The following is a 17,710-nucleotide window of genomic DNA, read 5'->3' as shown; positions in this document are numbered from 1 at the left end:
ATTCACCAAGTCCCACCATGCCCCACAATTGTGCCGCCGTTGCCCACTCCCTCCCACTCCTCTTGTCTCACACAATCATTAATTTCTTGCATGTATTTGTTGATTTCGGCATGACTGCCAAAAAAATGTTGCTGTTTGTTTGTTTATTAGTTTTTTCATTCATGGAATTCGTTTTTCGTGTATGCAGGAAATGTTATTGATTGATATCTATGAATCATTTGATAGTTGTTATCATTGTGTTTTCCCGCATATCAGCAAAGGAACAACAACAACGAGAGGAACAACAATAATAGTAACTTTTTAACTTGTGCCCCCATGACTGACAAACTCGTGTCAAGTAACAATTAGCTAAAAGTTCATATGCCTAAGTCAAGAGAATTAGCAAACAAAAGGCGGCCAAGCAAACAAAGCCCTGCCAGGCGTTGCGATTGTGCCGCTGCCTCATATCTGCGGTCGCGGCGTAGTGCGCAAAAAACCGCAGCGCCACCTCCGCTTCCTTCTCAGCCACTATAGCTTCCAACGCAGTCGCCGCAATGAGGAAAAGTTTCAACTGCCGCGTTGGATTAAAACACACACACACAAACATACTATATTTACATACATATGTCTTTTAGATATACCCTAGTGTATATGTACATATAAGGCATAAATTGTAGATACACACATCAACACACACGCAGACACAGCCACATACAACATGCACAGATAAGCAGAATGAAATGAAATTCGCTTAAGTGGCAACTTTTTCAGGCGTTTCATTCGCCTCCATTGTCTTGGCGTTTTCTTCACTGACTTTGAGCATGCAAGCAAGCAGCAGCAACAAGAGTACAAAAATACAAAAAACACAAAACAAAGTAACAAACAGCACACAAAATATAACACATAATGAAATCACAGAGAAAAAATGAACAAAAACAATTTTCAAGCCGTGAAATTTGATTTTGAAAAAAGTGGCCGGAAAGGCACTTAAAGCTGCCAAAAGTAGCTGAAGCAACAGAAAAATCCAGGAAAGCCTCAATGGCTGTCTTTGGGAACCTCTTTTCGTAATACCTGAGAGCCTCCACTAATCCGAGCCGAGCCGAGCCTTTATCAGTCCAATTATTTATTAGTATCAAAATGCACTAATTCAGTCATTTTGAAACAGTTTTGTTTTCTCATAAGATTTTTATTTAGCGTTGATATCAGTGTTAACCTCCATAAATCACCCAAATGCGAATTGAATCTTCACATGAACCGGAAAATAAGAAGACTTTCCCGGCAAGTTTTACAGTTCTATCGTTAAAATTCCTTTCTACTGCCTTTTCCCATTTAATTTGTATAAAAATATACACTGATTCATAGAAATTCTCTCCTCACAAATAGACAAATGTATTTTCAAGGTAAAAATTTCTAGAGCTTCAAAATATTTCTTGAGTATAATGTTATTTACCTCTTTGGAATTCAATATTTAATTTTTTTTTTTAAAAAAGAGTCAAATCTGCATGCCTGACGGTAGCTAATAGTAGAAATTAAATCGAACATTGATGATGCTGCATTTCCTTAAATTGCAAAAATAATATAGAATATTAAAAACAGAACTAAAAACTATATTAGCGTACTTATGTTTATAAGAAAACAGAAAATTAAAGTGCCTTTTAACAGTGTTTTAAGAAAAATACATTTTCATGAAAGATTCAAGCATTCAGATTTTTTGCAAAATATCATTTCAACTTATTTTCCACTCTAGTGAATGTTTTTTTTTTTTTAACAATTACTAATGACGCAGAAATGATTAGTAGATCAGTGAGAAGCACAAAATTATAATCAGAGAATATATCAAACAGGTGCTAAATAAACAAATACGTACTATACGAGTATGTTAATAATAAAAACAAAAGAGTTTACTGGGGTATAAAAAATATATAGTATGAGTCAGAAAAGTCAGTCATATATTAACATTGAACCGATCAGTCAGTCGACCTTGAGACCAATCGATATAAAAATTAATGACTAATAATAATATTTTATGAGAAAACCTGAATCAAACACTTTTGTGATAAATGGAACAGCAGAACTACTCAGCTATTAATCAGATTTTCAGTACTTTGTACTCAATGTTGGCTATGTGGTCAGCTTATGAACATGTTGTATCTAAAATTTTCTTGGTCAAGTAGTTTTCTAAAACTTTCAGAGTTTTGTAGCCGCAAATGTTTTCCAAATGGCGTTCATATCTTTGCCACTTTTGACGGCCCAGAAACTTTGCCTACTGTGGTACGGTTGGACTCTTTTCTTTTTCTGCGGCTACAACTACCATGTGCTTCATCTTTTCATCATCATCGCTGGCTGCTTCACGGTCTAACGCTCGGCTTGGCAGATACAATGCGCAGATACGTTTTTTATCGGGGGCCATGTAATTTCTACAAGTTCCATTATAATTAAAATGAAATTATGATGTCTGCGGCTAATTTATAAACATTTAAGGGGCACTGGAAGAAGGAGGGGTTGGGACCATGCAGACAGTTTGATTTCTTGCACATCCATTTTATTATTTATTTTGACTGCATTTTATTTCATTTACGTATGTACATACATATGTACATATGTAAAAATGTATGTACCTCCTCCCGTTGCCCTCATGTGGTTTCGTGGAATTATTCAGTTACCAAAATACTTTCTACATAAGCCCAACGTATTTTTAGCATCCGATAAGTTCTGCGAAATACAACAACAAAGATGTTTGTATATTTAAAATATATTTGTTATGGTTTAAGTTTTTACCTTTTCATTTTTCAAGGTAAATTACGATGTGAAAATTGATCATGAAAGTGCGCAGAAAGCAATAATAAATACACAAAGAGAATACAAGAAGCAAAAAGCGAAATTTGCAAATTTTAAGCGTTCGCTGCCGTTACTGGAACTATGCCTCCCCCTCTTGAACTTACGCCCCCGATCCGGCCATTGTGCAAGCGGACGTGGTCTCAACAATTCGAGATATCCAAAACATTGACATGAAAACCCCAAAAACTAGCATATACTATATATATACATATATGTGACCGTGTCGAAATCTTCTTATGAATGGCTTTTTAAGACCTTAAGACAAGCAACACTCCACTGAAAAGCCTTACCCCTCGCCCATTGACGATCACGACGGGAAGCGAACCAAAGTCGTCTCAGTGCGGCTGCTGATTACACATAAAAATTGTGAAAATACTCGCACATTCATACGAACACAAATTGTAGCTGATTGCAAGTCAATCGCTGCAGTGCCCAGCCCCTTCCTAACAGCTCCAACTAAAGCAACCCCTCCCCTCCCCCCACCCTTGTGCTGCGATACGGGCACCGTCTTACGCTCGATGGAATTGCAAACACTTGAAGTGCTTCCGGTCGGGTGGTCTGAAGTTTCACAGTCACCCATTGTTGTTGTTGCAGTCAGCCGTTTTTGTTTTTACTAAAAGCTGCAGAACAACAAAAAGGTTGTGTTTTTATTGCAAGTGGGAAAAAGTTTTTTCTTTTTTTCGTTTTTTGCTTTCAAGCAGCCACCACAGCCTTTTAGACGGCAACGACTCTTCAAGTTTATCGCCAGCTTATGCAGACCATAAGTCGCTATTTGCGTATATACAGTAAGCTCCAATCGGATACATTATAAGTAGCACATTTTTAGCATATGAACCATCACTATCTACCCTTTTCGTATTTAATAACAGTACAATTCTGACTTCATTCCTATTAGCAGACGTACTTGAGTTTCGGTAAACAGCCAGCTAGCTATCTTATCATAAATAACATTTATTTTAAGTAATTTCTGTGCGTTAGACCTAAAAAAATATACAACTATAATGTTAAATTGCAATCATTGGATTTCAACTGAAAAATTATATGTTTTATTGTTAAAATTTGTAATACCAGAGAAAGAGAATTTAACAAAATATGTAGTAGTTCATTCACCGGTCAGATAGTATAAGAACATACAAGTATATATAGTATATACAGTGATAACTCTCTTAACGGACACCAGTTTTATCCAGGCATTCTCCTCGGCGGACACTTTTCTAAAACATTCGAATGGTGTATAAAGTATTTAACTATCCCCTTTCACTGTAGTATGTACACATCTGATAACTAATCATAATTAGTTGAATTATAAATGTTATATTGGTCATGGTTAAATTGTAACTATTTAGCTTAAACGCGAATGTCATTTGAAAAGCTTTGTTATTGCCTTAAAATCATAAATTGTAAATTAATTATTCATTGTTGATACATTTTGTCACACCGTGTTAAGATCTTGTCAAACTAAACTGAAACGTTTCATCGTCACTTCCCTCTATAGTCTTTAAAATCTTTCTCCGCATCTATGCTTTGGAAAGTAAACTGCTTCATTGGTTCCATTTCTGGCGCCCAACTGGATGCAAGTAAAATTTTCTGAGCTTCAGGTATTATCCCAGAAAGGTAAACAATTTCTGCAAACTTGGCTGCATTATTCTGGAAATCGAATATCAAAGCCTTCATTTTACATAAAACCTTCTCCCATTAACAATTTGTAACATTTTTGTGGATAAATAAAGTTACTGTATTTTATCGACAAACAGTCGATCAGCAATCGACGCTTTGATTGCGATTTGTCTAAATATTGTTGTGCCTTTAACTTTCCCGCTCGACTTAACAATTGCATTCACTATTTTTGAGCTATAAGAGGCGGCATTGTTGTGACTTTCTCTCCGCCCAGCATCTTCGCCTTTCTCCTCTTCCCTCTGAACGATATCTAGACACCAACAATATGACGGCGCGTAGATTAAATTATGATTGTATTTTTATTTTATGACACTGCTTTACCACTTGAACTTTGGATGCACCGCCGGACGCGCTGTCTGTCTGCTGGCCATGTCGCCAACTCACCAGAATCAGATTATTGACGAGGGTCTGGGGTTTGGGGCTTGGGGCTAGGGCCGTGCTGGCTTCTATTGTCATGGTGTGAGGTCGCTTGTTCTATTGTATCTGTGTATTGTGTTGCAGTGTAATACATAATTTAATAGACACGCGTTGTTGTCCACATACAGAAACAACAATAACAATGACAACAACAACAATGACAAATGCATGTAATGCATTTTTTTTTTTTATCATTTGTTGCTTCTTCCCTCAGTGCCTCAGTGAACTTTGCTGACCTCAATACCATATCAAATCCAGTGGAGGCGACGCTTGCGGCGATCCATGGGGGAGGAGTGTCTTCAAGTAGGGAAAAATTGAAGCATTTTTCAATAATTATCATTTTGGTTTTCGTATTCCTACTCGAAATTCTGATGTGCTCCATTAAACTGGCGCGCGAGCTGCACTGAAGCAAGACATCAACAACCGCAACAACAATAGCAATAATAATAACAATATGATGTTTTTCATAATAATGTGCACAATGTTTTGAACATGTACTGTCTGCCGACTGCCCCTTTCACAACCCACCCGCAGACAGCACACAAGCGCCAAATATCAGATACGAAATAGAGCGGGGCACAAATTGATGAATCTCGAATATTGTTTGCCTGTCTGCAGGCTACCAAACCATAAAAGAGACTACGACGACAAGCTGTGCGAGTCTAAGGTTGGGTCAGGCACGCCCTCAATTGAAAGGTAGCCAAAAAAAAAAAGGGGGGAAAAAAACCAGAAACTAGAGTTTCGCACATAAATTCGTTTGCCTTGTCTTTTGGAATGAAGTGGAAAAGTTGAGAAGTGAAGAACTGAATAACTGAAAGGCGGGTGGACTGTTCGCCGCACTGACTGGCTGACTGTCTGCTTGACTATCTGACAACAACTACAACTTTATAGCTAATTAATAGCTTGTAGATACAATTTTAATTTGCAGCTTTTGTTGCGCTGCATCAGCTTGCCAACTTTGTTATGCAAATGAGTGGAGAAGCCATGAGATGGCTTGATGCTTGAATGGCTGGCTGGTTAACTGACTAACTGACTGTTGACCGACGATATGCCTGGGAGTTTTTGCCTTCAACATTTCCCCGGTCGTTTCGTTTCATTCGCTCCATGAATCATTTAATGACAGGTTTCCCTTGCAGCCATTGTAAATCGTTGGCCAAGCTTAGTTAGTTAATAAATTAACCCTTCATAGAAATTGTGTTGAATTGCTGGTTAGAGACTCTGACTAAGGCCTCATTATTTCCTCGAACTATGCTTATTTTAATTGTATTTTCTTTGTTTAGGCAATTGATCTTGTCTTTAAATTTCGCATAATTTAACAATTGGCAGATTATAAATAAAAAAAATATACGTTTGTTTTTATTGGGTCTACGGATCGGTAGATTGTTTGCAAATAATCAAATAAGTTTAAAAAAACAGCTTCCAACAAATCGGTCAGCAATCATCTCTATGTGGCGAATGATTGTTGATTTCTACTTAAGCATCAAGGAATATTTGGTTTTTATTTGGAATAAAATAGAGTACCGTTGCCGTTGAGCTGCAAATTCAAATTTTTTTTTATTAAATTTAATGTCAATTTCATATTAAAACATCAATTAAAGTCTTCGCTTATAAGGTCATCAAGTTCTTTAAATACTGATACAGCTTTGATCTGCGCCGTTGGCGTTCTTTTCCTCCATATAGTATGTTTGTCCATCGATTATCGTCATACATATTTGGCAGCAAATCAATCAACAGACGTTGGAACAATGTCCACTACCTTTATGCAATTAACGCTCCGCAATTAACGCCAAGACGTTCCACGTTACGCCGGCAGCTTTGAAGTGCCTGCTACCAGTAATGACGACCCAAATTCGAGGCAAGCCAAATTAAAGCACAATTTGCCTGGACACGTGGACACCTGGACAGCAGGTCCGACCAGTCCATCAGCAAGCCAAGAACTGTTGAATAATTATTTCGCGCAAGTAAACAGACAATAACTGGAGCACTCGACCCAAAACCAGTTCCAGATACAAAGCACAGCGAAGCGAAGCGCAGAGAGCACCCAACTTTTGACTGACTTACCTGGCTTAGTTGGCCGGTTGGTTTGTTGGGTGACTGGTTAACTGCCTGGCTCTTTGCTTCCCTCAGCCGGCGACGACAATGCCGTTGGGCAACCAAGTGCCAAGAAGATAAATGAAAAGCGGCAAGAGGCATCAGTGGAAAGCGGCAGACAAAGGGCAGCCTCAGCAGCAGGGGCAATGCAAACTGTTGCCATTGTTACCACCAACGAACTTTAATGAGTGGCTAGCGGGCTGATTCCCCGCCTGGTTGCTGTATCGTTGCTGGTGGACTGTCTGTCGTGTTGATTGACCGACTGAGCGACGTTTACGTTTATAAGCTCGGCAGCAGGTGGGAAATTTTTTCATAGCCCAAAGAAGTTGTCGACGTTGGCGTCAACTGTAACGAGCTGTGACGTTAACATCGGCTATTATGTGGAGCAGGAATGGAGAGTAGAAGGAGAAGGACATACTCAGAGCAAGTTGACGCACCTTGTGAGGGTAAAGTTTCAGACAAAGATTCTGGAGGGGCTGTTGTTGTTTCAAACAAATTCACGTTCATCTATCAACACTTATTGTTCAATTAATTTGCTTAAATAGCATATGGTTTGCCGCTACTAATGAATAGCTTTATTGAGCTGGTTTCTGAGATCGAGTCCAAGTGCCATTTGGCTGATGAAATGCGTCTTAGCCGGATTTATAAAGGGCGAACACTTTCTCATGCAACATACGCTTTAATAAATGCTTAAGATTTATTGAATTTGATTTATTTATTTATTTTGTAGGATTCAATAAAATGCTGTCGTCCCTCAAGCATTTTATATAAACCATGTAAGCAAAACCACTTTAAGTACCAATAACTGATTTAATCATATTGCTTATATAAACAGCTTTTGACGGCCCAATTAAAATTACATCAGCCCTTCTCCGAGAGAGCTTGGCCAAAGTCAGTCAACTACTTGATTTATCTACATTGACAAAACAAATGTGTTTAATGCTAAAAATGTTCGCAAATAAGGAGTAAGCTGTGGGACCGATCATTTATTCATGTTCGCAAGATATTATCGATAGAGAAGCGGACAATTTTCATACGTTTTTTCAAAATTCTGCAAACTATTTTCAACTACATATTAATGAAGACGAATTAGTGATACATAATATTATATTAAATAAGATAGATAGGTATTTATGATCCCCTGATAAAAATTCGTTTATCTGGGTCCAATAGTTGCCGAGAAATGACGAATATCGCGGCTTACTTTTTTTTGGAGGACCACGCCAAAATATTATGCTTATCAGTAATCCCTCCAATTTCTTCCCCTCGCCGAATGAAATACTTATATAGGCGTAAATACAAAAAAGCGAGTCGACTAGTTTCTAATTAATGACCGATTCCAACTTTCGATTTTACAAAGTCCACTTTTTCCAAAATACATATGTATAGTATACAAGGGTGTACGCAGGGGGGCAGGGGGGGGGGCCGTTGCTCCCCCCCTAGAAAAAATTTTTCCATATAAAGTCAACCACACGTTCATTATTATGACGCACTATTTCGCCTTAAGATGGATCTGCGTTGGATTTGTTGAAGTTTTTTCATCGATCATATGCATAAATTATTTTTTAAATGCATCGGGCATTATTTAATCAAAATTTAAATTTTTTGGGCCCCCCCCTTTGGTAAAAGCTGGCTACGCCCTTGAAAGTATATGCAACCTTTAATACTTTATAGCTTTGGCCAAGCTCTCTCGGAGAGGGGCTGATGTAATAAATCAATTAATGGAAATTGTGTTAAATCCTGATTCCCATTCACCTGAGCCTACTGTACTGTGATATCTGGCTAACCAACTTAGTGCATTATATTGACTCACGGTTTTGTTTGTCACACACACTTAAAGCTGACTCAGCGTATTCTACCATGACAAATGGAGCCCAACTTAACCCAGTAGCTGGTGTTGTTGTTTATTTTGTGTATGTGAGTGTGTTTCGCATGCAATTTGTGTAACGCTGACAAATCTAACAAGTCACGCAAGCGGGCCCAACAAGAATAATAACTACAAGCATAACACAATTTACATACGAAATGCAACGACTTGCTTTTAATTATTTTAAGTGCAACTATTTAAATGAAAAATTCTTTACATTTGTATTACGCGCTGACCTTTGTTTTTTTGGCAGCGTTGTCACGTGACCTGACACCAAATGGCATACCAACTGACATCATCGCTAGTCTCCCAACAGGGTCATAACAATTCCTGGAAGTTTCTTCAGCGAGGCAGTCTAAATTCCAGGAATTTTCTTCAAATGTTTGATGAAATGTGTCCTGACAGCCGTGCTGGCAAGACTCGCACAAAAGTTTCCCTAAGCTGGTTACCCCTGCTAGCTGTTGTTATTGTTGTTCATTAATGCCGCCGCGGGTTAAATGGCGAAATTTAAACTCGCAGCGAAAATTGCGTTCCACTCCTACCCCCAGACCTATGCAGGGTTTCTTTGCTTAACGCACCACACTCAATAGACAAACAAATGTGTAAAACGGCATGCCCGGTATGTGAAGAACCTCTGGCCACAGGGGTAGTTAAAACCCCGTGACGCATGTACCTCGTTCTCTACTCCGCTCTCTTCACAGCGAGTGCGAAATATTTCACTTGTTTTGGCTGTTATTTCCGTACACGAAATTGGACTTTTTAATTGCCTGTTAGTTCATTTGGGGGTGGCTAGCGGACTCTAAGAGGAAGCGCCACATGTGCTCAGGGGTTGGTTGGTTGGCTCTTCAATGGCTTTACGGATTTATTTTTGTTTGGACAACATGCGAAAATTCGTGAAATTAACTCATAAAATGCTTAGCCCATTAAAGCTGCCAGGAGTCATAAGCCGGCGCTGCTGGTGTTTGATGCTTTTGCTTAGTGGTGGATTTTAACGGTCCAAACCACCTTTAATTGACTTTAATATTTATTACATACAAATGTATTGGATTATTGTGCCAGCATGATACGACGAATATACCCAGGGAAGAAAAAATAAGAGGAAATGTAATATTTATCTACCAAATAGTTCAAAATAACTAATGAATAGGTCTTTAATTATATTGCATTTGTACTTATTGTATTCAATAATCGCTTAAAAATGTATAGTTCTAAATATTAATAAAAAACCCTTGACTAGATGCGAAAATTAGTGGCGAGAGTAAAACTGCCACTACCAAATACCTGTTGTATTACTATGAAGTCCCATCCGAGATATATACTTGTATATATTCTTAAGTTGAATTTCCTATTTAATGCTCACAATATTTTAAATATCACAAATTCGTTTGCTTGCTAACTTAATCTATTAAATGAAACAGGATCAAAAAATATATTTTCAAAAAACTCATTCAATTCACGTCAAATCTTGATATGCACTGCCAGTACGGAGTTCCTTCTGTTTATCTCCCAGATTTTAATAATACATATTATATTTCGTTTTAGGAATTCGCAAAGCAATAAAATAAATAAAAAATAAATTGTTAATGCTTTAAAGCTTTAAATACTTATTAGGCTCAAATATTATTTTAAATCCCAACAATTGATCTCAATTTTAATTTATTTATTTATTTAAATAAGCTATAAATGTATTAGAATTGATCAGTCTAAGCTATTTTTTGTGGGGCGGTATATACTTGGATGAGAGTGGTGTGCCTGAAAAATCGATCAATATTTATTGCATACAAATCTCAAACTGTTTTGACAGTGCATCTCCATACTAATCATGAACAGGAAATTTTTACCCTGTTCTTCTCTGTTCTTTATTTCATCAGCAATTCAATTTCAATGACCAGCCAGCAATCAACACAAGTTAACTCGTCTTGCATAATAATATGAATTTTTCAATGAATTGACGCCTCTTAATTAAAGCAATTAACGCGCGCTGATATTTCCAAGCTCTCTGTGTTTTCTTTTCTTTTTTTCTCTGACCAATTGAGGCAGCATACTATTTACATTTTAATTGACAGAAGTTCTAAATGGCTGTATGACTGATAATAATGAAGAGCGTATTGGGGTACAACGATTTTTTCTGAATTTTGCACCTGGTCGTGCGGGCAATGAACTTTGCGAAACAATGACCGGCCAGCATTATCCTGCAAGGCAACTGCATTGCTGCAATGGGCAGGATATTGCCATTGACAAATTTCCCAGCCGTTGACGAGAATGTTTTAACGCTTTCAGAGCAAACTACGCGCATTTCCGGCCACAGAAATGAAAATGAAAAACCGACAACTAAGAGCCGAGCAGTTGCGTGTCAAGCGAAGATTTTAGCGGAAGGCGCCGAATCGTGTTTCAGGAGGGTTGGGGGGGGGGGGGGGGGGGGGCGATAACTTGTGACGCAAGAAGCTTGGCATACTCGAGGCCAGAAAACTGGGTCAACGTCTTTAGCGCGACAAAAAGATTCTGCGTTGTGGCAGTAGCAGCAGCAGCAGCAGCAGCAGCAGAATCTGAAGCAGCACCACCAGTACCAGCAGCTTTACCTACATCTTCTCTAGAAGCTGCTGACCTGATTTATTTGTATGTGTGTTGCCTCGCATTTGTCATGCAAATGACTGTTTGTTGCTGTTGTTGTTGCCGTTTCTCCTGCTGCTGCCGCCGCTATAGTGGGTTTTCATTATGAATTGGCTTTGTTCGACATGAATTGAAAGAAAAAGTTAACAGGCCATGGAACAGTAGCCACTGGCGCTTAGAAAGATATAACAAACAGACTAACTCACTAACTGACCTGGCCACCCATTCACTCTCTAATTGTTCTCGCTGTGGCTAAAAGCGGACTGGGTCGAGCCGCATTCTGTTCCATTGTTTAACAAGTTAATAGTTGTTCTATTTCATTATTAATTCAACGTTCTCGCTAGATGAGTTGAGCTTCTGGTTAATTGATGGGGTTAGCGGTAATTTCAATGTCTGCCGCGGGCACATTGATTTATTAGGCCAAGTGCATGGGTTATCGTATACAACTCCATTTATTGTTCGAGTCACGAACTTCATCATCATCATCAGACAACATCGTTAAAAAACAATGAGCAAAAACAAAAAACTTCTACTTTGATTTGCCGAAGTTGCCTTACTCTTTACGCAAGCTATTTGATTATATTACTCCGATATCTATGTTTTCAAACATTTATATTTCAACAAATTCCATTAAATAACGAAATATTTCCAAATACATTTAAAGTTATATGAGCTGCTAAATGTATATACAAAGCTATAGAAAGAATAATACAGCACCTTATTCATGAAAGATATGCTACACAAAGTTGATATTACAAACATAAATCCTTAGCCAACGTAGACGTAGTATATTAATATCAATATCCTTTGGTTAATAAACATACTAAAACAACAAACAATTATTTAATAAATACTTCAAATTTTGCAATTGTAAAAAAGAATTTACTACCTAATTGTAAAAATAAGTAGGTGAAAATAATTGACCTATGAAAGTGCAAATTATACGACTATTGGTAATCATAAATAGACAAATTATACAAAAAATACAGTAAATCATAGTTAAATAAGTATTTGTTAAAAACAAGATAGATGAAATAGTAAAGCCTAAAATAAGAATTTACGTTCTTAAATCATAGTTTAAAAAGTATTTGTGAAAAACAAGATAGATGAAATAGTAAAGCCTAAAATAGGAATTGACTTGCTTTTAAAAAGATATAAATAATGTATTATTCTAAAAGTTAATGCCAATAACAATTGATGGGACCTATTGGAAGTTTTCAAAATTTTATACACATAAAATCTGTTTAAGCCAAATTTAAACAAAAGGACTTTTAGGCGAGAAAGAAAAGTGAAAAGATAATAGTATCCATATAAGTCATTTGTGGATTAAAATTATGGGATCTCTACAAGTAAATCACACAAGAACTTAAGCCTATAACACCCTTTTGTGAGCAGGGTATAAGCATCCACAATATTGGTCGTATGATTTATGACAATATAGAAGTAGCAACCATGCTCGTACAGCTCTTAAGTTTATTGACCCAACCGGCAACATTAACTTCAGCAATTGGCGCCTCATTACATGGAAGCCGCAGCCATAGCCATAGCCATAGCCAAATGCTTAGGCAGGCGGGCATCCCGCTGGCTCTTTCTTTCTCTCAAATATATGCCGGCAAACATTGGCCATTATTATTTGGTTGCCAATATCAATTCATATTCATTCAGACAGAAAACGGCTCAGTACATAATCGTACATATGTACATATATATGCGTATACATATGTATATACTTACTTATATATTTACTTATATAAAGCGATGTGCGGTTGGGCGTGCTCGTACATGTCTGGAAATGTTACGTGCTAACGGAAATTGGCAAACGTACCATAAAAAGTGGGCGGCTAACATGGGTTTGGGGCCAGTAAGTCGGTAACATAAAAAAGATACCATGTTTATTCTTGTTAGAACATTCCTATTGATTTTTATAAGGCAACTTTTCTTGGGAAAAAGGAGGGGTTTTCTTTTTGGATATAAGCTAGCTGTGAGATGCTACACGTGCGTTCGATTAAAATGACATTGCGACGGGTTGTTGTTGATTTATGTAGTCGCTGTTTATTGCAAAAAGTCTAATCTCTAATATGTATATATGTATGTATGTATATACGAGTAGAATATAACTGGAACGTGCTCAAACCAATCTTTAATGCTACATGTGTCTGTGTCTATTTTTTCTAAGGTATGCTTGCTGTGATACGAGTATGCATGCGTAGACAGAGCTTACATTTAATTCTCGTATAACATTTCTTTCTAGTAATCGGTAGATGTTTGTGGAATGTTTCAGACTTATTCTCAACCCTTTCCATAATGTTGCCTTTGCAGGTTAAGGTGGATAAGTATTTATTTAAACACAACTTCACTATCATTTTCTATAGCCATGTAAAGGCTTTACTTATTTAGTACGCGGCAGATATAGAAGTTGTTGTTAGGTGGTCTCTTATCCCCCACATGGTTATATTCGCCCTTCTTTGAAACTTTCAAATGAAAAAGTAGGAATCAATGAGTAAATGAACTAATGGTGCTCGATGCATTTCACTTTTAAAAGTAAATATTTTCAAATTTTTGGATCATTAGATCTATGCTATATGTAGCTTTAAGCTGCGCGACAATTTCCCTTATTAAAATGTCAAACATTTTTTCCCCCGCAATAAATGAGTGCTTCTCTTTTAATTGCAGATCTCATAATTGTTTTAAGAACCATCAATATCCAACAGCCACTTAGCACAGCCACACACACAGGGCCATACTTTAAGGTGTTATTTTTGGACTCAAAGCATTCAGAAACGCATTTGTTTTGCCGCAACATAAAACGAGGAGCCTGCCAAAAACCCAACGTTTGATAGCGCAGTGGCAGCGCTGCCCAAAATTTAACGGTGAACTCTCACACGTGGCGGATACCGCAGCAACCACGCCAACAACAAACACAACAAATCAAAATGACGTAAGTTTGAGTTCAATTTTAAGCAATTTCCAATCGACAGATACTTTTTTGAAGATAACAGTGTTGCGTTAATTTATGAACATTTTGTTGTTACAATGTGCTTTTCAATCTATTGTTCTTGTTGCTGTAATTGAGGCAGTAACAGCTCTCACGGCTGAGTTGATTTGTGCGAAGGACATTTCAATTATGATGATATTCAAGAAGAATAAGAGTGATTTTGAATTCAAGTTGAACCGCGCATTATAGATTTTGGATGCCCTCACAAAGAAAAATAGAGCCCAGTTTCCAACATAAAATAAGTCATGTTTTTCATGACCTCACAAAGGAAAATGCAGACTAAAATAAGTCGTTTTTCCTACGCATCTTTTTGACATATCAGATCAGAGAAAATGCTCTCTCGAATCAATTTGATTGATGATTATTCTGTTCTTCATCTGTCATAACTGTTCGACTTAAGTATTTTTAGCTCCCAAAATTACTAAGGAATTTAAAAGTACTTGGCCATAATATTCTGCAACATACAACAATAATACCACTCTTTGTTAATTCGGCGGAAGCCATTTTATAAATAATGTAAAAATAAGACATATTTTATTAATATACATTAATTGCTCATAATTAATTGACAGACATAAGGAGGCCATCGGCATAGCCATTCCACAGGAACATGTAGTCTGTTTGTAGCTACATTTGCCTGTTTATAGAGCAATAAAAGCTGTTCAGCTGCCACCAAAGATGGCCTATATGTGCCTCTTATAGGTATAAACGAGAATTGTAAGCCATATATAGTTTTATGGCTTTACATAACTGGCAGAGAAAGGTTTGGGGCAAACTACTTTTTTTTCTACTCTAGAGCTTCTTAAAAGTCAAATCAACCGTAACATAAACAATTGAGCGCATTTAATTCAAATTCATTTAATTTAGTAACAAGAATCTTAAGCTTTCCGTTTGCCTTCTTACTTCTGTGTGCAGCGTAGTTGGCAGTCGTGTATTCTCTTCTGCTACTTACTACTTGTATATATACAACACATTTTATAGCTTATTGGCATCCATAATAGTCGAACGCTCAATAGCTAAATTTATTTCATTTTGCAATTACACCGACCATCATTGGCCCGGGTCAGCGGGTCAGTTTACGGCACCTGCGCCTGTATCGTACTTTTAGTTTTTTCTTATGACCAAACTTTAACAAGCTATTGAAGCGCGATAAATTTATGTGACACGGCATGCGACTTAATTTATGGGTCAGCTGACCGACCAAACATTAAACAAAAAAAAAAAAAACCCAAAAAAATTGTGGAAACCCCAAATAACAGGCCCTAATGCTCAGCCCAACCTAAATATGGCGACGTCATAACTTTTAAAGCCATAAAAGCAAGCTTTCAACTCATTACCAAAATTTATGTGGCTTGCCGAGGCGAAAAATTGATGTCTGCATTCAGGCGCTGTGGCCGAACCCAGACCTCCTTTCTCGCTGGCACCTGCGTGGTCCTGCGTGGCCCACTTCATTAATTCCCATAATTTTGTTTTGGCTGTTTGACTTTTCTGGCGCTCGCTCGGGGTGTGGCTAAGCGCGTCCCTAATGCCGCCTTGTTTGCTTAGTCAGGCCACGGGCCATAGGGAAGCTAAACAACTGATTCGTAAGCAAAAACGTTGTGTTGCGTCTTGTTTTTGTTTTTTTTTTTAGACACTTTTCTGTTTTGGGTGTGTCATCATTTAATGCCCTCCGCCTGTCTGTGAGTGTGTCTCAGAGGAAATCCGGCTAAGGGCGGGCGTGTGCGCGCGCTTTAAAATGGCGAAAAGTTTTACTTCGCAGTTGCAGCCATGGGCCATGGGCCATGGGCCTGGTGATGACGAGATGGCGTTGGCCAAATTGTCGCAGTTACACTTGCGCTCTTCAATGGGTAACATTTGTCCGAACGAGAGCGACGACGAGCAGTGCAGGTACATCTACTTGTACAATATAGTATGTGTGTGTGTGTGTGTGTGTGTGTGCAGCGCCCGAAAGTCGACTACGAAAATGTTTTCAAATGCATCGGTCCAACACCAACTTGTGTGTTTATCTGTGCGTGCCTCAATTTACAAGCAACTTACCAACCCCGCCGATCTCTCCTTAATGGCTTGCTCCAATTGTGCATCGAGGCGTTCCAGCAAAGTGCTTCAAAACTCATGTACTCTTACATACGTTTGAATGGAAATTGAAAATGTACTATAAAGCAGTATGTAATGTGAGGGAAATGTTGGTTCAACTGCTGCATGCATTGCAACTTTAATAATTTAATAGATTTCAAGTGCAGCGGTGGCAGCAGCAACTGCAACAACTACAACAACATCAACAATTCTAACGGACGCAAACGAATATTTTTTAATTGCCAAGCAATTTTCATGGCTGGCGGCGACTGCGCGGCGACTTTATCAAATGCATTTATCAAATTGTTGTAGTAAAATTCCTTTAGAAAAGTTTTGAGAATTTCAAAAGCCATAGTGCCTGTGAGCTGAGTGGAGAAACTAATGATGATTTAATGGTGCGTTTAATTGGAAGAACTATTCAGAACCTTTAATGGTCAAGCGTGGAAAATTCTTAAGCAGCTACGCTTCTTTTGATTGATGAAAGTGCTGCAGGCTTTTAGCCGCCATGAAAGCAAAGAACGGGAAATAAGAGATGAGAACCATTTGCCATTCAATTTTCAATATTTGCATTAGACGCGTCGCGTTCCGCACTCAAAAAGTTTAACGTTTAATGACAAATAAAAAACACGAACTTTGCAGACTTTTACAGCAATATCGCGTCGCGTCGCGTCTCCTCATCGTTATCGTCTTTATAGTGTTCTTTATGTGAGGAAGCGATGAGCGTAAGCAAATCTCAAGCTGTTTGCTTTAAAGTCAAAAAACTATATTTTTCGCTGGAACGAGTTTTTATCTTATTTAACTTGTAAGCTCTAAGTGGCGGCTTTTCGGCGATATTGTGTGAAATATGACAAAAATAATAAACAAATAAGTGCCATACATTTATGCCAGCACAGTGGATAGTGCCTACAAAATGCTAAAGAGTTGAAATGGAAATCATTCTAGAAATTCTGGAATCATAGTAATACAATTTTACAATAAAAAACATAAAATAGAGGTAAAATTCAATTGAAGGCTCTATCTGCACCATTTCCTCAGATCCACGCCTTCAGATGAACGAACAGATTTAAGGCAGGCCGACAATTATTTGAAATTGATGGCCAAGACATCCACCTGCAGTTCATTTATGCAATTTTAAGCTTTAATCAAAATAATAAAATCTGGTA

The 17,710-nt window shown here is 37.8% G+C and overlaps 1 protein-coding gene across 5 annotated transcripts in view; it reads left to right on the top strand.

The window, feature by feature from the left end:
• The window catches only part of LOC115622858 (protein enabled), a 37,906-nt gene that overhangs the window by 4,682 nt on the left and 15,514 nt on the right, over positions 1-17,710 (top strand). Inside the window, exon 2 of one of the 5 annotated variants that reach the window (XM_030516954.1) lies at positions 14,153-14,417. The exons of the other annotated variants lie outside the window; for them this stretch is intronic. Within the exon in view, the coding sequence (XP_030372814.1) occupies positions 14,413-14,417 (5 nt within the window). The 5' untranslated portion in view covers positions 14,153-14,412. The remainder of the gene's footprint in view (positions 1-14,152; positions 14,418-17,710) is intronic. 5 annotated transcript variants of the gene reach the window in all.

Source organism: Scaptodrosophila lebanonensis, unplaced genomic scaffold (assembly GCF_003285725.1).
Source record: "Scaptodrosophila lebanonensis strain 11010-0011.00,11010-0021.00 unplaced genomic scaffold, SlebRS2 tig00000001-arrow-pilon, whole genome shotgun sequence".
In the NCBI taxonomy this organism is placed as follows: domain Eukaryota; kingdom Metazoa; phylum Arthropoda; class Insecta; order Diptera; family Drosophilidae; genus Scaptodrosophila; species Scaptodrosophila lebanonensis.
Note: the sequence above shows the minus strand (reverse complement) of the source record. Positions and strands in the feature narration are given on the sequence as shown.